This window comes from Andrographis paniculata, unplaced genomic scaffold (genome assembly GCF_009805555.1).
Source record: "Andrographis paniculata isolate CXL003 unplaced genomic scaffold, ASM980555v1 Contig60END, whole genome shotgun sequence".
In the NCBI taxonomy this organism is placed as follows: Eukaryota; Viridiplantae; Streptophyta; class Magnoliopsida; order Lamiales; family Acanthaceae; genus Andrographis; species Andrographis paniculata.
In genome coordinates, this window is record NW_026137596.1 from 3262862 (window position 1) to 3286144 (window position 23283).

Genomic DNA, 23283 nt, shown 5'->3' on the forward strand with positions numbered 1-23283 from the left:
GGGGTGGTGGCGCAGTTGGCTAGCGCGTAGGTCTCATAGCTTCTGAGTTATCCTGAGGTCGAGAGTTCGAGCCTCTCTCACCCCATAAAAATTTTTCCGGATCCGACCCGGGTGTGGGTATATGTATTTTTTCTAATTTAATTTCAATTTTGGTACAGAAACACGCTTCTGTGGACCCCGAACGGAAGTATATTTTCATTTCCACATATAAATACCAACGGCATTTTGTTTTTTCACCGTTCCGTCGTTTTCACCTCTTTTTTTTTTTTTCCTTCGGTACTGTACGGTTTTACATACGTTCTGCACGTGGACGTGGAGTAGGGTTTATCGGAGAGAGGAAGAGGGGAAGTAGATGGGCCAGCAATCGTTGATCTACAGCTTCGTGGCGCGGGGGACGGTGATCCTCGCCGATTACACCGACTTCACCGGGAATTTCACCGGTGTCGCCTCGCAGTGCCTACAGAAACTTCCAGCAACCAACAACAAGTTCACTTACAATTGCGACGGATACACCTTCAATTACCTCGTCGAGGATGGATTCAGTAAGCGTCGTCATCTATGTTTTTCTTTTTGATGATTCATTTCTTCCACCTGCTTTTTGTTTCTTTGTTATTGATGCTGGCCGTCGTTCTTATCAATGTTCTCGTTCTTGGATTATCGGAAACTATCTACGTCGTGAGTGTTTTTCCTTTGGTGTGTCAGGAAGTCAGATCTTCATAGACTGTTAGTGTTTTCTTTTGAATACATTCTTGAGTTAATTTCGGGGTTTTCGAATCCGGTTGGAAGTTTTAGGATGCAATTTCCTTCAATATCGAGCAATCTGCAATTGAAGCATCAATTTAAAGTTCTACTTAGAGGATAGGGCTCTCATTGATTTCTACTTATTGATCACTGTGCATCTTTGGAACAAAGTCTCATGTTTTTTCATAGTGGCACCTAGGCATGCATTTTTATGAGAATATATGCATAAGGCATTAGCAGATGCAGATCAATCAAATCTTTGGTAGGTAGAAAAACCACTTCAATTGAGGAAGTCTGGTGTATTGCGAAAAAAAGAAAAGAAAAGAAAGAAAACAGAAGCAAAATGCATGTGAAATTGTGTGGTGTCTCAACTTTTGTCTCAAGCAGGGATGAGAACATCAAAACCAACCAGAATAAATAGTGCGGCAGCAGTCAGCTCTCTGTATTGTGTCTCTAATCATGTATTCGTGCAAAGAATGTAGTACATTTAGATGGTTGGTCACTTTATAAGAAGATAAGACAATGTATGACCTTCATGGAGTATGGAAAGACCAGTTTACAGCTACGAGATATATAAATGTATTAGATTTCTTTAGTATTGCTACCATAAGAAAATTTTGTCGGCAAAATATTATCTTACACAATATACCGTGAGAAAAACATTTCTTTTTGAATCCTTAAGTGCAAGACACTTTACTCTGTTTGACTCTAAATTGTCCTGTTGTATCCTTGAATCTCTTCTGTGGAATGATGAATAGTATTTCTAAATGACAGCATATTGTGTTGTTGCTGTTGAATCTGTTGGAAGACAGCTTCCCATGGCATTTCTTGAGCGAATCAAGGAAGAGTTTACCCAAAAATATAGTGGAGGAAGGGCAGCTACAGCTGTTGCAAACAGCCTGAACAGAGAGTTCAGGTAATATTTTTCTTTAGTTCCTAATTTTCTGAACTGTGTCCTAATTCACAATTTTCTTTGTGAATAAACTCAAATTGGTTTTGTGTAACTTTAACAATGCAGTCCTAAATTGAAGGAGCAAATGCAGTATTGTGTAGATCATCCAGAGGAGATCAACAAACTTGTTAAGGTTAAAGCTCAAGTTTCTGAAGTTAAAGGGGTGATGATGGAAAACATTGAGAAGGTACAATTATTAGGTTTGTTTGTTTAGTGTGTATATATATATATATATATATTATATGAGGTATAGGGAATTGTGTATTTAATATAAAAAGTAATATTTTATGTTGAATGTTGATTTTTGTAAATGATAAAATATATATATTACATCTTGAGAATCGTGTTGGAAAAAAAGTTTGGTTGAAGAACAAACCCATTATTTTTGTTAGTCAATATAGTATGCTTTCTGTAGCACCTTTTGTTTTGTATCTTTGATGTTTTTGGGATTTGTCTTTGGATCCAATATGCCTTCTATTCTGCAGGTTCTTGATCGTGGAGAGAAAATTGAACTTCTGGTTGATAAAACTGAGAATCTTCGTTCGCAGGTCAGTTAATTGTCTCATTTTCAGCTTATCATGTGATGCTGACTTGTCGTATACAAAAAATTAAATTAAAATTATATAGAATTATCAGAAATTAACCGAAACATGCATGGTTGTTTGAACCTATCCCTGTTATTGCTATTTACGTAACTGCAGCACTTTGAATTAATTTGTCCTAATCCGTATAGATGGACTTTATTGTTTGTTGGTTTTTTTTATTGTTTTCACACCTTCGGAAGCTAATTTGATTTCCTTGTTATCTATATTTCTGTGTTATGCCATTTAGATTACCATGTATTGTATGAGATGTTTCCTTTCTTCTCCTTCCCGGGGCTAATGATGAGATCAAGTTGAGTCAAGATCTCAAGCTTGACTGACAATAACAATATATTAAGTTTATACTGAAATGACAATTTTATCTGGGCACATACTTTGAATTTGAGTTTGTCCTTGTTTTAAGTTCAAGTTCAAATTTATATTTGCTACTTGAATTGCATAGTTGGAAACACGAAGATTTAAATGAATGTAAGCTCATTTATTGAGACAGTTAATTTCCTCAAAAAGGAAATTTGTACTTCAGTTTTAGTTATTAATTGGTAATTGTCAACACTTAACAGCATATATATAATGTTGGAGTAGCATTACACGGGTCAAGCATCAAACTTTGATGCTCGAACTTGAGTTTTTATAAACTGAGCTCAAATTGATTGTTTTCTTCTTCTTCTTTTTTTTCTTTTTTTAAGTTGAGTTTCACTTGCTGTATTTATTGTGTTTCACATGGGATTTCTTTTCATTATTGTGGCATTACTACGAAGCTGGAACTTTTTGGTATTGGCTACACCGACTTTTTTACAAATTACAACCAACAGCATAGCTGAAATGTTTGATTGCTATCGAACATTGGTCACAGGCACAGGATTTCAGGACACAAGGAACAAGAATTAGGAGAAAGATGTGGTTTCAAAACATGAAGATAAAGCTGATTGTTCTTGGTATTATCATCGCAATAATCCTTATCATAGTTTTATCTGTTTGCCATGGATTCAAATGCCATTAATGTGTGTGTGTGCCTGCCTGCCAATCTGCTGCTTTCATTTCTCCCTAAATTCTTCGGCAACTTGCGATATCCGAAATTCAATTCTGTATTTTTGCAAGAGATAGTGTAGTTTCTGTATAGAGTATAGGTTGTGTTTTTGCCTGAATATATTGGTAGAACACTAGAACTAGAACTAGAACAAAACTCAACTTGACTTCAGTGTTGTGTGCATCTGTGTTTGTTCTAATATTGTAGTTGGAATTTGAAATTTTAACCCTTCCCTTCTCTCATGCCAGGGATTTTTATTTTTATGTTTTAAATTTTTATCGGACTAGATATTAATGATGATAAATTCCTATTTTTTTTCTTTTTTCTTTTTTTCATATAATATCTAGACATTTGTTATATTAGTTAACTAATTATATTTTAATTATATTATAACATAACCAAATTACCCTTTTAACTTTTTTTTAAAATAATGTATCTTTCACAAATTCCAGTGGAATGCGTGAATGTGTGTGCGTGCTAATAAGAATAATAATAATGCAGCCACCCGAACGAGTAAGACAAAGGACATATTTCTTTTAATTGGATTTGAAATTTTGAATTTTTTTTTATTTAATATCATAATATTATGTAAGAAAATAGCGAATATACATCTTTCTGAGTTAAAGACTAAATAAACTTTTCTTTTAAAAAAAACGTATCCTAAACTTACAAGTCTTGACTTCAACTGTTTCAAGAATGAAATTCCTTATATACAAGTCCAGCAATCTTCATTTCAGGAGATAGAAATGGAGCACTTGCAATGGTGCTATCGTCTCTTAGGAGATTCCCTCTCTTCTTCCACACCACGATTAACATTAAATAATATACATAAATGTTCTGAACATCTCTTAGATACCTTGCAGAAATATCCAATAAATGCCAACTTTTTTTTTATATAATTATATTTAATTTTATTCTCTAATATTAATATATTATTTAAATATAAATACATACGTACTTTACTGCTAATGTGGCAGTAAAAGAAAGTAGTGTTGTAACATAAAGAACTCCAAATTTGAACTTTTTGTTGCCGATGCTCTTAGGAATCAGTGGCAAACACAAAAGCTTATTCATTCAATCATTTTTAACCATATAAAAGCGCTTATTTTTACGTCAATCAATCATATCAAATCCAATAAAAATAAAAAATAAAAAAAATACTTTATAATAAAAGAAAACCAAGAAATCAAGACAAGGTGGAATCAATCATACCCCCCACCCCACCCCACCCCAGAGCAGCACAGCTCTATACTAACTAACAGAAATTGGTAATTGGATTTGGGTGCCTCGATTCTGCCCGTAACTTTTTACTTCTTTAATAAAAAACAAAAACCCACAAAATCTGAAAACCAAACCAAAGCTTGCTTACAAATAAAACCAAAGCAGCAAAGAAACACGATTCAGCACTGTAGCCCACATCACCCCAACACTATTATAAGCCCCCAACCCAACACCGATAATACTTTGATGATGATGATGACGATGACGATGATCAACATTGAAACACCACTTGAAAACCAAAACCAAAACCAAGGCAAAGAGCAAGAAACAACCTTCAAACTAAGCTTGAATCCCGCCGCCGCCGCCCCTTGGCCGGTTGCCCACCCTTCCTCGGCCACGGCTGTAGCCTCTGCCGCCTACACCACCACCATCAGCACCTCGGCCTCGACCATATCCAGCTCCTGTCCCTACATATTAAAACAATGTTAATAACTTCATTACCATAGAGCAGGGAATTGATTGGGATCTGTTTATGTATTTTATGAATTGGATATATTATATAAAGCTGAAAAGTGCACAGGCACTGACCGCGATAACCCCAACCCCCACGACCACCGCCACCCCCTCTACCCCCCCAGTTCGAATATCCACCAGAATAGCCACCTGAATAACCACCTGAATAACCGCCTGAATAACCGCCCGAGTACCCCCCATTGTCTGCCAACAGGGTCATGTAATCAGAACCTCAAATATTATTACATATAACACAGTTACAAGATTTAGTCGATGCAATTTTATTTAACATTGATGGTAGAATGGGTACCTTGGTAGTAGTTGTAATTTCCATAACCACCCCTGTTCCAGCCTCTTCCCCTCCCTCTGCCACGGCCCCTTCCCCGCCCATATGTATCTGAAAATCGAAAACATCATTCAATTTACAGTTTTTCCATGCGGGAATTGCTATAGTAGACTAAAACTTCAGCCACATCTGCTACCTGTGTTGTAGACAGCGCGTGCTTGTCTAGGTGGTTGCTGTTGCATTGGCTGCTGTGATTGATAGTTGTATTGCTGTTTAGTTTGACCAACATTAACTGGAGCTTGATACCTGAGTTGTGCAAAGCACAAGATTGATCGGGTTAGAGCGAGTTTAAAACAAACATCAGGGTAACTTATCAAACTAATAAAAAGACAACATCAAGACAGTTCTCATTAATCAGACTGAATGATTGCTACCGTTTTGTGACCACAGCACTTAGACCCTAATAAGATAAAGGATTATGAGCTTACCCAGGTGAATTCTTGTTAAGTTCTTTAGTAGAAAGGGTAATTGTGATCATTGAGACATGGCGTGTCTGCTCCACACTGTACATGCATAAAAAGCAATGTTAAGAGTAAATAATCGCAGTGTTCTTGCACATAATGCAGTATATGGAGCTATGCACAGTGCGAGAAAAGTATAGTACGCGGTAGAGGGAATAGAAAATTACATCTGAAGGCCCTCTTCAATGGGTTCAAAGGTATCTGTTATGCTCACTGAACTGATGGCGGTATCTTGATACAATCTAGGAACTCTTCTCTGTTTCAAACAAAAAGCAATCCAAACCATCAAAAAAAGTAAAATACATTCAACCATGGAAGCCGAACTAGCACACAGAAAATAGACAGGAACCTTTATGAACTCTGCAATTGCCACAGTCTTGCTAATTGCCTGGCCCATTGCTTTTAAGACAATCTCTCTAACTTGCCTCTCCTGAAGAAAAGACAAGTAGTCTAAAGGATGTTACATTAGGTTTGAGCAGATAGGAAAACAAACACCAAAGAGCCGCGCCTGGAACTCAACTGGCAGAAGAGATCCATCTAAGTGAAAGAGTTGCATAACAACATAGGCAATTAAAATGAGATTAATCTTCATGTAATTAACGGTAAAAATGTGGGGTTAATGAAGATGGATGGACACATAAATTGCACCAAACAGAAGTATAAACTAGCATCATCAAGGAATTGTTTATGTCTAGCTCTAAAATATTTAGCCCTTAGCAGTCGATCTAATGTTTTTAGAAATTCTCATTATCTTGTTCAGAACCTGTTCTCTCTCTGCTACCACCCCTAGCCCCCTACCTCAGTATAACAGATACACATACGCAGATCATATACATGAGGGGGGCCAAAAGGTGAAGAAAGTTCTAGAAAGTGTCTTTACAGAGCATAACCAAAACATAAACAAGTAGACCATACCCTAGGTAAATAAAATAATGGATTTAAATGTTTGCTACTGGTGAATATTCAACACAACATCATTGCAATTGCTAGAAGTACATCATGAAACCCAACACTAACAATTAACAAAAAAATTGCTACGTAAAACAGCAAGTACAATAACATTCCACTCGGTGGCCTCTCAAACACCTTAAAACAATAATGAGTTTGTAAATATCCACATTCCAAATAACATGATAGAACAACATAGAAAATACTACATGCGAAGCACCCAGTAGGACATACATGGCGTATTTCCAAAAACAATTCCTAAAGCATATAAATATTTATATAAAAACAAAATTACAAAATCAGAATTTTAAGCACCGACAGATAGGTAACAAGAACCTCAAAACATTGAACACAAATTAAAATAAACCAAGATTCGAGAATGACAAGAACATTAGATGCATTATATTGCATTATGCAATTAAAATCAACCATTAAGGTAAAGGACAGGTAAAACTCAAATACCAACAAGCGACTTTGACACAAATACTCTCGAACAGTACAAACGTATACAGATTCAGAACATTAAGAATTTAACCCCCAAGAGATACAAAACATAAAATACAACGCAGTGCGTACCTGAAGCAGAGTGGTGGCATAGCTGATGTAGTTACGAACTAAACCCTGAGATGTGATGCGAATCTCATTCTCATTAACCGGCGATTCTGGCTTCGGTTTCTCCACCTTTTGATACCTATCCATGGTTTCCCTTTGGCAGAATTTCAAAACCCTGAAAACCCTAGAGGAAGAAGCCGGATGGACAAAGCAATATATACATATATTTGAATAAGCAGTTGAACCAGCACAGAGACTGGACGCAAAATCTCATGCGCTTCCAGAAGGTACCATGCGAAGGAAGGGTCGGTATTTTTTGGGCTTTTGGGCCCAATTTGATGGGCCGAAATTGGACACTGACAATTGACAAGCACGTAAAAGAGACTTAGCAGGCCTTGTTTGGGCCCTCTGTGACAACTAAGGCCATTTTTTTAAACTAGTTGAATTGATAAAATATAATTAATAAATAATTAAAAATTTGTTTATTTTGTTTCAAAATCTTATGTATTTACTATTTATATTAATAATTTTTTTTAAAAAAATATATTTTTTATTTTATAAAATATCTTTTAATATATTATTTTAATATAATTAATAAATAATTAAAAATTTATTTCTATTGTCCCAAAAACTTATGTTGTTATTATTTCTATGATGTGTTTTTCGAAAAATATATATTTTTATTTTAAAAAATTATTTTTGTTTAGATATAACCTAAATTGATCAAACTTTGGTCTCAATATAAAAAAATTTTGTTTCAATAAAATTAAAATTCATTATTTTTTATCTCAATATAACTAAAACTCATCATTGTTGGTCTCAATATAAAATTTTTATCAATCCAAATATAACCAAAACTCATCATTTTTTTTTATCAATATAATCAAACCTTATATTTTTTGGTCTCACCGTCAACAAATTGACGAAAAATACTGACGTGGACCTGCAAGATTATGCAATTTTTTTGATATAAATATAATGTTTGATTTTTTTTTACGTCAACATTTTTCGTCGGTTCGTTGATGGTGGGACACAAAAATAATATTTGATTATATTGGGACAAAAAATATGAGTTTTGGTTTTATTGAAACTAAAATTGATAAAATATTTATATTGAGACAAAAAATCATGAGTTTTGGTTATATTGAGACCAAAATTGATAAATTTTTTATATTTAGAGCGAAATTGATGAATTTTAGTTATATTGAGACAAAAAATAATTTTTTTCCCTAAAAAAAATAATTATAAATTAATATTAAAATAATTAAATAATTTAATTAAAATAAAAAATTTATAAATCATAAAATTTAAAATGTTACAATTTATACTACCTATTTAACATAATAAATATATTTTTAATTTACCATATATTACAAACAAACGGTCACCCTTTCAACTTACCATATATTACAAACAAATCGTCGTCCTTCCAGCGGGACGGAGGGAGTATTATTCATTTGTTTGGTGTGACTTTAAATTTAAAATTTTTATTTGAGTAATCGAGCCGGGTTTGGACCCGGATCCGATGCCGCCCCGTTTGGACTATGATACCGCTCTTCGCTGTCCCGAGGCATTGGCAACGAACTCCAGGTGCAAACATCTCTCTCTTTGTCCTTCGGTCGTTCCCTCGCCGATCCAGTTGATAATCTTTTCATTGAGTTGAATTCTTTACGAGAAACCGTTAGGCCTTAGCTGGAGAAGTGAGGTAACCCGACGGATCAATCTAATACCCCATTTAAATTTTTTATATATTAACTGCGACGACTTTTGAAATTTGGTGGATTGTCTGCCAAATGCTTGATTTATTCATTTATTTTTCTTTTTGAAAATTCTGCTGTGTTAGCTTAATTTCGTACAGTTTTCAGCATGATTTGGTATGGTCAATTTCTAGGTAATTTATCCGGATTCTTACGACTGGTTGATGATCTCGAGTAGAAAGGTCAGCCAGAGAGAGTGATCATTGATCTTATATCTGGGGAGTTTATGGTTAGGTACTTTCTTCTTCCTTGGGCATATTTTGGTGTGTTTCCTACTAAATTTGGTATGCGGGCGTGAAATCTTTTTCTCTTATGTTGGTCTCTGGAGTAAAAGATTATTGTTTTAGTTGGGACAGATAATTATTGAGTAGAGCATGAAGAACAGAAGCAAGTGAAGAGTTAACAAGGCAGAGTGTAAGGATTTGAGTGCGAACTTGGTGATTTTTGTGCAATTTTAGGGTGTATTTGAGAGCAGTTAGGTTAGAGTTAATAATCAGTCTGGCCACTGGAACAAAAGTGTTTGCCGGTGTTTTGGGTCAAGCAATGAAGCTTAGAATAGGGATCTGCATTTGATGAGGACATATGGGGAAGCCAAATAGTTCCATTTATCTAGCTGAAGCCATGACTGGTGAGGCACCTGGTCACCATGGTCAATGGACTCAGTTGGATTCACTGGACTTTGAATCTGGAGGTGTGGGAAAAGTCTGTAAAACTGCAGATAACAATGTATCTATTCAGACTGGAGAGGAGTTCTCCATGAAATTTCTGCAGGAGTGTGCTGCTGCTGGAATTGTTGCCTCTGTGCACGGTATCAATCCCAACTACGAGAAGAAGGTTGGAGTTTCTGATGTTAAGGATGGCCAAATGGTTTACGAGGAGTTAGCTCGAATTCTTTGTCTGAGGAGAATAGATTCTGAATGTGGCTCTGACATCACAGAATTTGCTTCAGCCAGAGGATCCATGTCACAAATTGATAATGGTGTTTACACAAGTAACGAAAGCATGCATTATAAGGAGATTGGTGCTAATGGAACCAAAGCCAATATATTGACAGTGGATGCATATAATGATCAGACTGCAGCAGCACTCAATGTTCCTGTATTAAATGAATCTGATTCATCAAGATCTTTATATTCTTCCGCACTAGGAGGTTCTAATGGTTCCCTATCTGGGAAGATAAAAGTTCTTTGCAGTTTTGGCGGTAAAATACTGCCACGACCTAGTGATGGAAAACTCAGATATGTGGGGGGTGAAACACGCATAATATCTATCCAAAAGAATGTTTCGTGGGAAGAACTGGTGAAGAAAACATCTGGAATGTGCAACCTATCTCACTCTATTAAATACCAGCTTCCTGGGGAAGACCTTGATGCCCTTATATCAGTATCTTCGGATGAGGATCTGCAAAATATGATTGATGAGTATGATGGAGTTGAGTATCCTGAGGGTTCTCAACGACTTCGTATTTTTTTGATTCCTTTGAGTGAATCTGAAACATCAAATGCATGTGATGCTGGTCTTGTTCAGCAGAACAATACTGACTATCAGTATGTTGCTGCTGTAAATGGCATTGTAGAGACTGCTCTCTGTAGTACCGTTGGAACTGATCCTATCCTACTTAACCACCAACATGAGCAACCTTCAGGAGATGAAATGTTCCATGCGATGCCTAATGAAGAAAACAGTTCAAGATATGAAAAAATCTTTCCATTTCCTGTGCATCCTGTTGAAATTAAGGATTCCCCTGGTGCCCTTGATCTGGCAGCTATTCTTAATGACACTGAGAAGTTGATAAGTTCTCGCCCAATAACTTCTGTTTCAATTCAGCAAGAAGATGTGAATAATGGCAAGACTACAATGTACAAAGACAACTCTTCATTTGGTGGTACCGATGGTCTGATGGTACTCAGCTCTGCTTTACCACTTCAACCTGAAGGTTCTATCAGCTACGCTGCTTCTCATGATCCCACTACTCATGTGGCTGTAAATTTGATGAATTCTCATGATCCTGTTACCAAACAAGATACTGTCCAGCTACAGGAAATGAACCCCTTGATTCTGAACAGGGAGAATTTCCCTAGTCAAGCAATGAAGCAGGGAAATGACAATGTTGGGATAAGCCATCCTGAGTGGGTTGCAAACATGGAAGGGACATTTGGTTTAGAAGTATCTCTTCCCCAAAATGGTAATTTGGTGGACATATTGCCCACATCTGGTGATTCCGTTGGCTGTTACCAGGGAATTCCTCATGCATCATCTGATCCAAATCTTCACGGTCAGAGACAGATGTCTCCTTTCCCTTCTCATGAAGGAGTCTCACAGTCATTTTCACTAAAATTGGAAAAGCCTCCATCATCTTGGTGCAGATTATCTACTGACCTACTAGAAAAACCAGTGGAACCGCATGAGAATGTTGGTTTTGTTAATACACAGCTTCCAACCAAGGTTTCGAATGGGGATCCACTTGTTCCTGCTACAGAAGTTTCATTTCTAAACCCCTCTTCTGGGTTTCCCACATCAAGCCAACTTGAAGTTACCGACCTTATAGGCTATACTGCTGGTAAAGAGCAACTATCAGAAACAGATTTTAGAAGTCAGATTTCAATGGTGCAGTCTCATAAAAATGGATGCGATTTAAATGTTGCAGCAGGGAATAGACCTGTTGCCAATGATCATCTATTAAGCAGCAGCAATCTTTTTGGTGCTAGTGATTCGTCAGCTGTTGCAAATGAGTTGGCAATGGGATTGAAAACTAACAACTATGAAGCATTTCCCCCCATGAGTCTTAACTCACCCAAACAAGATGCACAAGTTTCCAGGAATGTGATTCCGGCATCAGTCAATGCAAATCCATTGAATGATCTTGAGTTAGAGCAAGCCCAAAAAATTCATGCTGAGAGAACCTCAACTGTGGTAGGAAAGGGTGTCCTGGAAAGCTGTTCTTCCTTCTCCCATAACTTTGAAGTTGCAGATCATACTCATGGATGTCAAGAAGAGTCTTACGATAATAGCAGCTATCCTAATCTCCTTGATGGGCTATCTAATTGTGTAGTTTCACCTGTGGCTGAAATTTGCCAATCTTTTGAAGGTTCAAGGGATGTTAGTCATAACAAACTTAGGTTTGGGGAGCATAATGATTTGGATCAATCTGGTGTTGTTGATGATGCAAGAGGGAGTGAAAATCAGCATAACTCTGCTACTTTATCCAAGAGGGAAGTTTCACTGCTAGATGTCGACCTGCCTAATTTTCCAGAAAAGAGGGCCAAGAATCCTGAATTTGCTGGGACTTTTAATGAACAGATGAAATCACGAGATGGGCAACTGGTTACTCATGTCATGCCGTGTGAACAGAAGCCTGGATCTGGCACAGAGTTTTCATCTATTATTCCTTTTTCAGATGTACCAGCTGCTGACAATGCACAAATTTTACCATCGCCTGCAGATGAAGCACAGAACACTTCACAGGATCTTGAGGTAATAACTCTCTCTTTGTGTTGTTCCGACAATCTCTTCTTAACATGTGCATGACATAATTGATTCCCTTCTACTGATGCAGGATGTTAATGCTGATAGTCATGAAGAAGAATTGTTTAGTGATGCAATGATAGCTGAAATGGAAGCGGATTTATATGGTCTTCAGGTATGCCTTCACTTTTCATTATAAGAGAAGCTCAATCTAAGGTCTTAAACAATTTCCCGATGTGGTTGGGTATCCTATATGCAGATTAAGAAGAAATTTGAGTCTTTCTCTATTTATATCAGAAAGTTTATTGTCAAACAAATGCAGATTTTAGGGGGTCTTAATTGGCCAAGGGTTAACTGTCCTTTTTTAGAAGATTATACTTATGCACTGTTATTAACATGGATAGTCTACTTTTTAATATGAAACTTGTGCACCCCAGCGTTTGGATCATTTGTATCTCCTTTCCATTTTTTACTCCAAAACCATGCTTCTCTTCATGTAATCCAAACCAACCTGTCCATTGAATTTTAGGATAGGAAATGTTAGATTTTCCCAACTTATCTTATAATTGTGGTTCTAGATAATAAAAAATGCCGATCTTGAAGAATTGCGAGAGTTGGGATCTGGCACATATGGAACTGTTTATTATGGAAAATGGAGGGGTACAGATGTTGCAATCAAGAGAATTAAGAAAGCTTGTTTTTCTGGGAGATCATCAGAGCAAGAACGATTAGTAAGTTTTCACAACTTCTTTTATTGGAATGATCTTATGTACCTGACATACATATGATGTACCTGGCATACACATGACGTACCCATTCCCTTTTCAGACCAAAGACTTCTGGCGGGAAGCGCGGATTCTATCAAATCTTCACCATCCAAATGTTGTTGCCTTTTATGGGGTGGTTCCCGATGGTGTAGGGGGGACATTGGCTACTGTGACAGAATTCATGGCAAATGGATCACTTAGAAATGCTCTACTTAAAAAGGACAAGTACATAAGTTCCCCTTCTATAATTTTGCAATATCAAATCATGGTTGAGGCTTGACTATCTGAAATCAAATGCAGAATACTTGATCAGCGTAAAAAGCTTATAATTGCAATGGATGCAGCATTTGGCATGGAGTATTTGCATTCCAAAAATATTGTCCATTTTGATTTGAAATGTGACAATTTGTTGGTAAATTTAAGAGATCCACACCGACCTATTTGCAAGGTACTTAATGATCAATTACAGTGACAAAAGTTTAGAATAATTATTTAGTAACCACAAATCTTAAGATTATGCACTTGAATTTGACATGATTTCATTGATTGCTTTCCCCCTTTTCCTTAATACAACAATAGTTACCATACTTGACGCCTAGAGATCTAATGCTTATTCAGCCCTATTTGGGACTTGAGGATGTAGGAACCTGGCATATAGAAATTAATCACCTTATCATCAAGGGTGGCAATTGCGGTCGTGATATGAAATTTTACACGAACCTAATTAAAAACTTTGTGAATTTGGATTAAGTTTTGTGGGTTCATGTCAAATTTGGGTTAAACCCAAATCTCTATTGACCTGCGAAACAATCAGGTTAGGTGTGGATCAATCTATACTTCTTGAGCTTTATGCATTTCAAAATTCAAATTCAAATTCAAACTAGGAATCCATCAAACTTACCTGATCGACACCTCTACCTATTCTTTTTTTATGTTTCCCGTAGTTGTAACTGAATTAGCCATATAGGCCATTGAGATCTTTATATGTTTTGCTGTAAATGGGAGAAGAACACCGTTATATAAGCAAAAACACATGATAAAAATAGTAGATGCCACATGGTAAGTGGTGCCGGAAACAACATGTATAAAGAAAACTCATAATGACATTGCTGCAGGCAAGGACTACATAGCAACATGATTATTTACTCATTTCTTGATGACTGAGGAATTGTTTGCAGGTTGGAGATTTTGGACTATCCAAAATCAAACGCAACACTTTGGTATCTGGTGGTGTTCGCGGGACTCTACCGTGGATGGCACCAGAATTGTTGAATGGAAGCAGCACTAAGGTATCTGAGAAGGTAAAGAACTATCTGTGCTGTTTTGTACTACTATGAGTTTCTTCTACTTTCCTTTATTATTCCATTCTAAGTGTTTTTAACAGTTTCTTTTTATTTTCGTAACATCTATAAAACCTTAAACTGTCTCACAGTGTAATGGGCATCTATGGTTAGATTCTTTGAACTTCATGCTACTCCTCGAGCAGCCATGAAAACATCCAACGTCTTGTATTCCCACTGGCAATCTGTGTAACACTTGAAACTAGTTAACATGTAATATGACTTTGACAGGTTGACGTGTTCTCATTTGGTATAGTCCTGTGGGAGATTCTGACCGGAGAAGAACCTTATGCAAACATGCACTGTGGGGCAATCATTGGTGAGCTTATTTCAACTTTCTATGACACAAAAAACATATTTTGCTATATTGACTGCCCATTTATTATATAAATGAAACTAAATTTATGTGTGTCTATGAATTGAACTTTAAAATTGAATTGAGAAAGTGTATGTTGAATTTGGTTTCCTATTTCTGGAATCGATTCTAACTTGCGAATGCAGGAGGAATCGTGAAGAACACCCTCCGGCCTCAGATTCCAGAACAATGTGATCCGGAGTGGAGGAGCCTCATGGAACAATGCTGGTTGGCCGACCCTGACGGCAGGCCCTCCTTCACCGAAATCACCTACAGGCTAAGGTCTATTCACACGGCAATCGAAGCAAAGGGTCAATCCAATTCGGTGAGACACAGAACTAACAAATAATCTACACATCAACTACAGTCATCGTATAATATATCTTATATCTTGAAGTTTTGTGGTGTTCCTCGTGTTCATTGTTGGGGTATGGTCTCTTTTTCCATTCTTGTGTGTATTCTTCCTCCCCTCCCTTCCCCTCCATTACATACATATATAGTCATCATTCTTTGGTTCTTTTTGGGGATTGAAAGCGTGGTTTGTCTGCTGCAATATGCGATGCGATTTGTCGGTGTAAATCGTGATGCAGAATATATCTGCTGCATTTGCATGGCTTCAAAATTTGAATTCTGAAGGCTTCTCCACTTTGCCGTTTCTCTTTTCTATGTATCATTTTTTCTTTTTCATGATAACAGTGGTAATGAATAATCACAATACATGAGTACAAGCTACTCACATGCACATTTTATTATTTTCTTACTTCATTTACTATATATGTTGTCTTACATGAAAAAACTGCCTATGTATAAAGACAAAATATATAATATAATATAAATCGTGAGTGTGTGTGGAATAAATGTAAGAAATATAGTTTATAATTATTTTGTACTGTACTTTTATTAGTAAAGACAAATGGTGTGTTTTTTTACACAAAAAAACTCTAGGTTCATTTTCAAAAGACATTTTTTTTTTCTCAGGAATATCTTATCGTACATTTTAATATCAAATTAAAATCAAATTTTTTTTCTAACTTATAAAAAATAACAAATCCAAATTAATACTCCCTCCATTTAACTGTATTTTTATTTTGGGAAGTTTAATTACAAAGTAAATATTTTATTAAATACCTAATTTTTTTTACAAATATTTTTATTTTACATCGATCACATAGTTACTTTGGCAAAAATGTTATTATTCTTAAACACTGCGTCCAAAAGTAAATGTATAATTTATACTTGGACGGAGGGAGTACTAACTATTATTTCATTCATCCCTAAATCTATTCTTATTTTTTTAGTTCTACGGTGAAGTAAACAAATTAATATTTAATTATTATTATTTTATTTATTTTTATTATGTTTTCTCTTTATTTATTTTAATTATTAATTTAATTATTTTTTTTTTTAAATAAAATATTTATGTTTTCTTAATCTAGGCGGACCGTCAATGAGTATTTATTTTTATAAAAATTGTGTTCAAATATTTTTATAAATGACGGATTGAGAATGTTTTTTGTTTGGTATTATATGTATGATATATTGAGAAAACTTCATCTATAATTATACCTTATATATTCATATTATTCTACGTATATATGTAACAAAAGAATCAGTTTCTTTTGGGGGCTACAATTCGGGTTCGTGTGTGTGGAATAAAAAATATAAAAATATATATATATATAATAAATGTAAGAAAAGAAAACTTAGGGCAGTGGAAAATACAATGGTTATATTAAAAATGTAAGTCACAATTATTTATTTTCCCACTAGCGTAAATATCATCGTTAAAGTGACGGAGATTTTACTACGGTTACGGGGCGTTGACGCGTGGGCGGTGAATGCCAGCGTGCCGAGACAAGTGTATTTTGCGCACCGGCACGGCTGTTCCGTTTCCCCACTATTTTCGACGTGACCGCTCTTCCGGTACGCTCTCTCTGCCGTCTGTTCATCTCAACGCGCAACAATTCTCACTCTCCACCACTGTTCCTCTCCATATTCTACTCAGTTTCTGCTGTTTTTGCTTCTTCAAGTGCCTGCAGATCTGGATCAAGTTCTGAATCCGTCGGAGGTGCGGGCTGCGCCGCCGATGGCCAGAGCCGCTGACTCAATTTCGTCCTCGAGCTCTGGCGAAGTGTCTATCGAGTTCGGGGAGCATGCTCAGAAGGTAACTGATACAACGCAGGATGCTACTCCTACAGGTGGCGCCGCTTGTCCCTCGCTCTCCGATGGCGTTGGAAGCAACTCTTCCGGTAAGACAGGGGTTTTGGCTTTGTAAATTGTGGATGAGTTCGAGAGTTTTGAGATTGTTTTAAGGTGTTTATGATTGTTAGTGCGGATGTGTTCGTGCTACAATTTTGGTCATATTATGTTTGCTTATCTTAGGTAAATTGGATGGATTTGTTAAATACGGAATTGGTTGTGATTAATTTTGAAAGGGAGCGCACAGGAGATATATATTCGACTAAATTCTATGCTACCTGAAGTGTCGAATGAGCAGTTGGAGTCAGAAAAATCAAACATAGAGCGGCGAAGGGATAGCAATATACTTGCCGAAGAGGCTTTGCAGATATTTGATGATCGCATTCCGGTGCAACAAAAGGTAAAGATCCTTTTTAAAATCTTAAATATTGTTTCATATACGATAAGCTGTGGATGACTCTTGGTAATTCTTGGTAGGATCTTGAAATACTAATCTGAAAAGTTTTGCACTTGATTGAACTAATTATTAAATGATTATATCTGTGTTCAGGTGGACATGCAATACATATGTCCCTGCTGTGTGAGGAATGATTTTATTGCTAATTTTTGTGTGGCCATCATGCATGGATCTTTGTTAAATATTAAAAACACTGCAGCTCCAATTGTTGAACAGAATAGCTACAGTGAAAGATGATGGAACTGTAGAATTTGAAATTCCAGGAGATGTTGCACCTCGTGCTCATGGGGTTCATCAGGAGAACATATATACTAAAGCTGATGAAGAGCACCTTGACATGGCAGAGCTCAAGCACATCCCTCCATTGCAAATTGTAATGCTTATAGTTGGAACTCGTGGAGATGTGCAACCATTTGTTGCGATTGGGAAGCGACTACAGGTATTTGAAGAAATTCTAACTCAGATGCAGCATTGATAGTATAGAAAAGTATTACGATCACTAGATTGAGTTGTTAAAGACAAAAGTGGAGGTACAATTGTACAAAGAGCAATTTTCTTGTAATGATAGCATTAAAATAATTGTAAGGATTTTCTTAATTATTTATTTCCAAAAGTTGATCTTGGGTTCCTTGAAGTCGTTGATGAAGATGATTGGATGCAGGATTATGGCCATCGTGTTAGATTGGCCACTCATTCCAATTTCAAAGAGTTTGTATTGACATCTGGATTGGAATTTTATCCTCTTGGGGGAGATCCAAAAGTTCTTGCTGAGTGTATGTTTCTAGTACCCTACTTTTTTTTTTTGGAGCTCATTGTGTTCACTCTACTATGATATAGTTGAACTACCGCTTTTGTCCTTGTGGCCATTGATCAAATCTAAACCATTGAAGATCATGCAAGCCTTAAAAAATCTATCTAAAACTCATCTCCCTGAGCATACCCACATGTTTTATATACTCAAGATTGGGGTTGATCTGTATGTCTAAAATCATTTATTTGATCTTCACGTACATTCGGACATCTCACTATGCACCAATCAAGAACATTTTTATAAAAACAATTTTTGAAACTGTTTCTTTGTCGAACTATATGGCTTTACAGCTTAAACATAAATCTTATGCCTGAACTAAACTGCACCTAAAGATCTTTGTTTTTATTATGTGTGCAGGCAGATATATTAGGAAGTATTCAACCATTTGTTTTACCTGACAAGATGCACAAATAATAACTTCTCAAAACTTCATTTTCTGCAGACATGGTAAAAAACAAAGGGTTTTTGCCCTCAGGGCCTTCAGAAATACCTGTACAAAGAAATCAAATAAAGGACATTATATATTCATTACTTCCAGCATGCAAAGAGCCTGATATGGACACTGGAATTCCATTCAAAGCAGATGCTATTATTGCAAATCCACCTGCATATGGTTAGATTTACACACATATATGTATATATTTATTTTTTTTGCATCTTCATTCATTCTTATGCTTTCCCAAGTTTGTAATACAACGTTCCATAGTTGTACAGTTTCTTGTGAAGATTGTTCCCGGTATAGAATTTCCTCCCCTTCTAGAGTCTAAGTGCATATAAATTTTGAAAATGCTACCAGAGTTTAAGGGTGTTTTCCTTTGTGTTTTCATTCCTATTTTCATTTAAATTTTTACATAAAAAAGAACAACTTGTTCTCTATTCAAAATATCTCATCCGAACATTTGTTGTTCATTTGAAACATCATATTCAACGTTTATTTCCTATTCAAATTTTTTCTATATCCAAGACAACCCAAAACACTAAAATACTTCCAAAAACACAATTAACCAAACCCATTATTCTATTAAAACAACGCATCAAACAATTATTTTCCATTAAAAACCTCACATCAAAACCTATTTTCAATAGAAAAATTTTCCTAATCCCAAAACCCATTCTTACAGTTTAATGAATGACTTGCGTCATTATTAACTGAGGAATTGCTGCAATTTCACTGAAGAACCAAATGGCATCACATGTTAGTGGTAGACATGCTCCAAACATTGGCTTAATTAGATGATTAAGTTCTAGCGAACTTTTGCAGATGTTTTTGCATCAGCTTACTGATTAGTGGTTAAATCATATATGTATTTCTATGCACTAACGTGGTGTTCACTGCAGGGCACACACATATTGCTGAGGCTCTCAAAATACCAATTCATATATTTTTCACAATGCCATGGACGTAAGTCTTGTCTGAATCATTTTGAGCCCTGGAAATCATTTTTGTTCTTTTTGGTTCAGCAAAGAAACCAAACTCTGGTTGGTCTTTTCACAAATTTCTTCCATGCGTAAATAATCTCTTGCCTCCTAACCAAGTGTGTTTTGGGCCAGACCTACTAGTGAATTTCCCCATCCATTGTCTCGTGTTAAGCAGTCTGTTGGATATAGAGTATGTCTTCTTGATCAGTTTATTTTGTATTTCTTCTTTTGTTAAGTAATATTATTATTCAGTCATATATAACAGCTTTTCCTTGAATGCCCTTGCAGTTGTCGTATCAGATCGTTGATTCATTCATCTGGCTTGGAATAAGAGATATGATAAATGATCTAAGGAAGAAAAAGTTGAAGCTGCGGCCAGTCACATATTTGAGTGGGTCACATGGATCTGAGTCAGACATTCCACATGGATACATTTGGAGTCCGCACCTTGTTCCTAAGCCCAAAGGTGCTCTTTCTCTCAAACAAGACCAATTGTTGGTTAATGTGATGATTGTGCAAAGTGAATAAACTACATGTAGTTAAACATGATTTTTGTCTGTCCATATCTTTCACAACTCCTCATGAGCTTATATTCAGTCCCATGCACAGTTTATCTTTGCTTATCGTTTCTGATTGAGTAAATGGCAATCTCACCATGCAGATTGGGGACCCAAGGTTGATGTTGTGGGATTTTGCTTTCTGGATCTTGCAACAAATTATGAGCCACCTGAGTCACTAGCTAACTGGCTTAAGTCTGGCTCACAGCCTATCTATTTTGGGTTTGGCAGTCTTGTGAGTATACTATCTTGTTTATAATTTGACAGCAATTGCTTTGTTTAATTGAATATCTGTTTTGTATAATTATTATTGAATACAAATAGAGAGAGAAATAGGAAGTGTTGAGTTTTGTTATTTGACAATTGATATAGAGAATTCCCCCAAATGAATGCTTCGTTTATCGAACCTAATAGTTTGCAGAAACTAGGTGAATCATGTGTGGCAAGCAAGATCTACAAGTAGGTCTTTTCAATGACTACGGATCTGCTTGTTTGTGATTTGGTATTTTTGTATATTTTTTGGCATTAGTACAAACTTAGAAAATTGGTGTTTGACATGATTTTGATTCAATGAAAAATAGGAGTTTGATATGAAGTGTTGAATATAAAATAAGTTTTTCCATGTTATATTTTAAATGGAAATAAGTGTCTGTGCGATGTTTTCTGGGGAGAAAAATAAGTTACTGTAGTTTGCATAGTGCATAAATAGTTTGAAAGACACAAACAAGCTATCTCATATTTATATGTCCTAGTTTCTTTATACCTTGAAAACATTAATTTTTCCAGCTTGCTTTATTTTATGATATTTGTATTGTCTCTCAGCCCATTCAGGAGCCTGAAAAAATGACACAAACAATTGTGAAAGCATTAGAAATAACTGAACAGAGAGGAATTATAAACAAAGGCTGGGGTGGCCTGGGCAACTGTGAGTTTCCTTTTTATGGTTGATTTTTTCTCTAATGAATCATTACTTTCAATTCCATGTGTCCTTGCATTTTGATTAATCCAAGATTGAATACCTGTTCTCAGTAGCAGGAGAAAAGGACTTTGTATATTTGCTGGATAACTGCCCCCATGACTGGCTTTTCTTGCAATGTGCTGCAGTGGTGAGTTTTCTAAGTCCAGCCTTTTGATTCAAGCTTTCTAATATTTATCTTGTGAAGGTTATTTGTGAATTCATACACACTGGTGTTTCTATTTAATAAGTCCACTTTTTTTTTTTGATAGTTCTCTGCTGCTGCATGATTTCCTTTCTTTTATTTGTCATCTACTCGATCATGATTCTGGGGTAAAATTTTGGTTGAGGCCAGATATTATTTTTCAACTTATATAAATAATATCCAGCATGTAAAACTTCATATGTAGTGCTGCCGCTTTAAATGCAAATTATGATTTTATAAAATCATCTGAGTGTGGAAATTCGGGATGGCCGATTCTGCTAACTAGACATCTTATTCAAGCTAATGAAACTTCTGGAACCTCTCATTGCTTGGGAATTGTTGTGAGCATCTTGTGGTGAGCCTTATTTGCTGCTCAACGTGCTTTCAGGTACACCATGGAGGTGCTGGAACGACGGCTGCTGGTCTCAAAGCTGCGGTAATGACAATAAACATAAAATGGCCTCATGTTCACTTCCTCATTCCAGCGTATTCCCAACTGCTTTAATTTTATCTATTTTTTGGGGGAGACAGTGCCCAACAACCGTCGTCCCATTCTTTGGTGATCAACCCTTCTGGGGAGACAGAGTCCATGCCAGAGGTGTAGGTCCCCCTCCAATCCCGGTTGATGAGTTTGCACTCCCAAAGTTGGTCGACGCCATTAAGTGTATGTTAGAACCTAAGGTACTTACAGCAGATACTTCCATTACATTCACCCACAAGTTTGCCTTGATTTGTTTGATCTAAACAAAAGAATTATCAAAATATGTAAGCAGGATAATTCATTCAGGTTTAAATCTTTGAAAGCAAAACTTTATTAACTATAATACACGCAGGTAAAGGAGCGCGCAATTGAACTAGCAAAGGCCATGGAAAATGAAGATGGGGTTACAGGAGCTGTGAAGGCATTCTTTAAACACTTCCCGCGCAAGAAAATTGAACTGGACGCAGAACCTACCCCATCGACTATTTTCTCCATCCGGAGATGCTTTGGCTGTTCATAGAGGTATGTATAGATCACTACCATATGGTTGCATTGCAAGCATGAGTTATTTTGTTCAATTGTGGTTAATTTATAGCTTAACTGAGTGAGCAAGTATAGGTCTGTTGTTCGATTTGGGTTTCGGATTTATTATTATAAATGTAGGTAGAGTGTGTATATCATCATTTCATAGATTTTGAATAAACCGATTTGTTGTTGTATAGTGTTAGGATTTTGGTGTTCAACTATTGACTTCATGATCAAAATAATTGTGTTTTGAATTTAAATTTATCCAAAGTGAACTCACAACCCAGCGATAAAAAACTGAATGACACCAATATCTAGGGGTGACAATTTCGGGTTGGCCCGGTTTTTTTGCACCGGCCCGGCCTGGTCCGCTTTTTTCCGGGCCAGGACAGACCTGGCCTATGGTGGGAATTGATCCCACAACCCAATAGTCATAACATTAAATTCAACTATTAGATCATACTTTTAATTTAGTTATATAATTATTTTTTATTTATATAAAAATATTTTTAAAAATATATTTAATTTATTAAATTGGGCCGGTTAGACATGGCCCGAAAAATTTTGAGTCTTTTTTTAAAGCCTGAACATAGTTTTTTTTGTGTCGAATTTTTGGATTGTTTTTAT

At 36.1% G+C, this 23283-nt stretch overlaps 4 protein-coding genes and 1 non-coding gene across 10 annotated transcripts; 4 read left to right on the forward strand and 1 right to left on the reverse strand.

Annotated features, from left to right (window-relative positions):
* On the forward strand, positions 1–85 carry TRNAM-CAU (transfer RNA methionine (anticodon CAU)). Its single transcript is given in 2 exon segments — positions 1–38; positions 50–85. It is a non-coding gene; the product is annotated as a tRNA-Met (tRNA).
* Positions 86–251: 166 nt separating this feature from the next.
* LOC127259592 (vesicle-associated membrane protein 721-like) lies at positions 252–3564 on the forward strand. Its single transcript, XM_051287007.1, has 5 exons — positions 252–542; positions 1516–1657; positions 1760–1880; positions 2179–2241; positions 3149–3564. Exons 1-5 carry the CDS (start codon positions 353–355, stop codon positions 3293–3295), a joined length of 663 nt encoding a protein of 220 aa, XP_051142964.1. The 5' UTR covers positions 252–352; the 3' UTR covers positions 3296–3564.
* A 1049-nt stretch (positions 3565–4613) lies between these two features.
* Positions 4614–7610, reverse strand: LOC127259591 (uncharacterized). Its single transcript, XM_051287006.1, has 8 exons — positions 7388–7610; positions 6213–6293; positions 6031–6119; positions 5831–5905; positions 5539–5648; positions 5367–5453; positions 5132–5260; positions 4614–5010 (listed from the first exon to the last, which is right to left on the reverse strand). Exons 1-8 carry the CDS (start codon positions 7508–7510, stop codon positions 4883–4885), a joined length of 822 nt encoding a protein of 273 aa, XP_051142963.1. The 5' UTR covers positions 7511–7610; the 3' UTR covers positions 4614–4882.
* A 1311-nt stretch (positions 7611–8921) lies between these two features.
* LOC127259588 (uncharacterized) lies at positions 8922–15819 on the forward strand. Of its 3 annotated transcripts, none has more exons than XM_051286996.1 (10): positions 8922–9068; positions 9255–9354; positions 9468–12594; positions 12677–12760; positions 13164–13316; positions 13414–13577; positions 13653–13800; positions 14531–14653; positions 14924–15011; positions 15194–15819. In XM_051286996.1, exons 3-10 carry the CDS (start codon positions 9703–9705, stop codon positions 15394–15396), a joined length of 3855 nt encoding a protein of 1284 aa, XP_051142953.1. In that variant the 5' UTR covers positions 8922–9068; positions 9255–9354; positions 9468–9702; the 3' UTR covers positions 15397–15819. The 3 variants fall into 3 exon arrangements, with proteins under 3 accessions (XP_051142953.1, XP_051142955.1, XP_051142954.1); XM_051286998.1 differs by having other exon boundaries at positions 9477–12594; XM_051286997.1 differs by having other exon boundaries at positions 9255–12594.
* Positions 15820–16822: 1003 nt separating this feature from the next.
* Positions 16823–22910, forward strand: LOC127259589 (sterol 3-beta-glucosyltransferase UGT80A2-like). Of its 4 annotated transcripts, XM_051287000.1 has the most exons (15): positions 16823–16970; positions 17078–17296; positions 17483–17646; positions 17903–18142; positions 18365–18476; positions 18957–19127; positions 19853–19916; positions 20066–20123; positions 20222–20399; positions 20595–20725; positions 21313–21415; positions 21520–21596; positions 22039–22086; positions 22182–22331; positions 22484–22910. In XM_051287000.1, exons 1-15 carry the CDS (start codon positions 16886–16888, stop codon positions 22649–22651), a joined length of 1968 nt encoding a protein of 655 aa, XP_051142957.1. In that variant the 5' UTR covers positions 16823–16885; the 3' UTR covers positions 22652–22910. The 4 variants fall into 4 exon arrangements, with proteins under 4 accessions (XP_051142957.1, XP_051142958.1, XP_051142959.1 ...); XM_051287001.1 differs by lacking the exon at positions 16823–16970 and having other exon boundaries at positions 17158–17296; positions 17430–17646; XM_051287002.1 differs by lacking the exons at positions 16823–16970; positions 17078–17296 and having other exon boundaries at positions 17489–17646; positions 17920–18142.
* Positions 22911–23283: the final 373 nt, after the last annotated feature.

Excerpts from the sequence above, each read along its gene's own strand:
- LOC127259589 (XM_051287000.1), top strand. The coding sequence starts at position 16,886 with ATGCCAGCGTGCCGAGACAAGTGTATTTTGCGCACCGGCACGGCTGTT. Across the intron at positions 16,971-17,077 it reads TCGACGTGACCGCTCTTCCG|TGCCTGCAGATCTGGATCAA; the intron begins GTACGCTCTCTC and ends TGCTTCTTCAAG. Across the intron at positions 19,917-20,065 it reads TTTTTCACAATGCCATGGAC|ACCTACTAGTGAATTTCCCC; the intron begins GTAAGTCTTGTC and ends GTTTTGGGCCAG.
- LOC127259591 (XM_051287006.1), bottom strand. The coding sequence starts at position 7,510 with ATGGATAGGTATCAAAAGGTGGAGAAACCGAAGCCAGAATCGCCGGTT. Across the intron at positions 5,454-5,538 it reads ACGCGCTGTCTACAACACAG|ATACATATGGGCGGGGAAGG; the intron begins GTAGCAGATGTG and ends TTCGATTTTCAG. Across the intron at positions 5,011-5,131 it reads TGGGGGTTGGGGTTATCGCG|GGACAGGAGCTGGATATGGT; the intron begins GTCAGTGCCTGT and ends TTTAATATGTAG.
- LOC127259592 (XM_051287007.1), top strand. The coding sequence starts at position 353 with ATGGGCCAGCAATCGTTGATCTACAGCTTCGTGGCGCGGGGGACGGTG. Across the intron at positions 543-1,515 it reads CCTCGTCGAGGATGGATTCA|CATATTGTGTTGTTGCTGTT; the intron begins GTAAGCGTCGTC and ends TCTAAATGACAG. Across the intron at positions 1,658-1,759 it reads AGCCTGAACAGAGAGTTCAG|TCCTAAATTGAAGGAGCAAA; the intron begins GTAATATTTTTC and ends TTAACAATGCAG.
- LOC127259588 (XM_051286997.1), top strand. The coding sequence starts at position 9,703 with ATGGGGAAGCCAAATAGTTCCATTTATCTAGCTGAAGCCATGACTGGT. Across the intron at positions 13,317-13,413 it reads CATCAGAGCAAGAACGATTA|ACCAAAGACTTCTGGCGGGA; the intron begins GTAAGTTTTCAC and ends TTCCCTTTTCAG. Across the intron at positions 14,654-14,923 it reads GCACTAAGGTATCTGAGAAG|GTTGACGTGTTCTCATTTGG; the intron begins GTAAAGAACTAT and ends TGACTTTGACAG.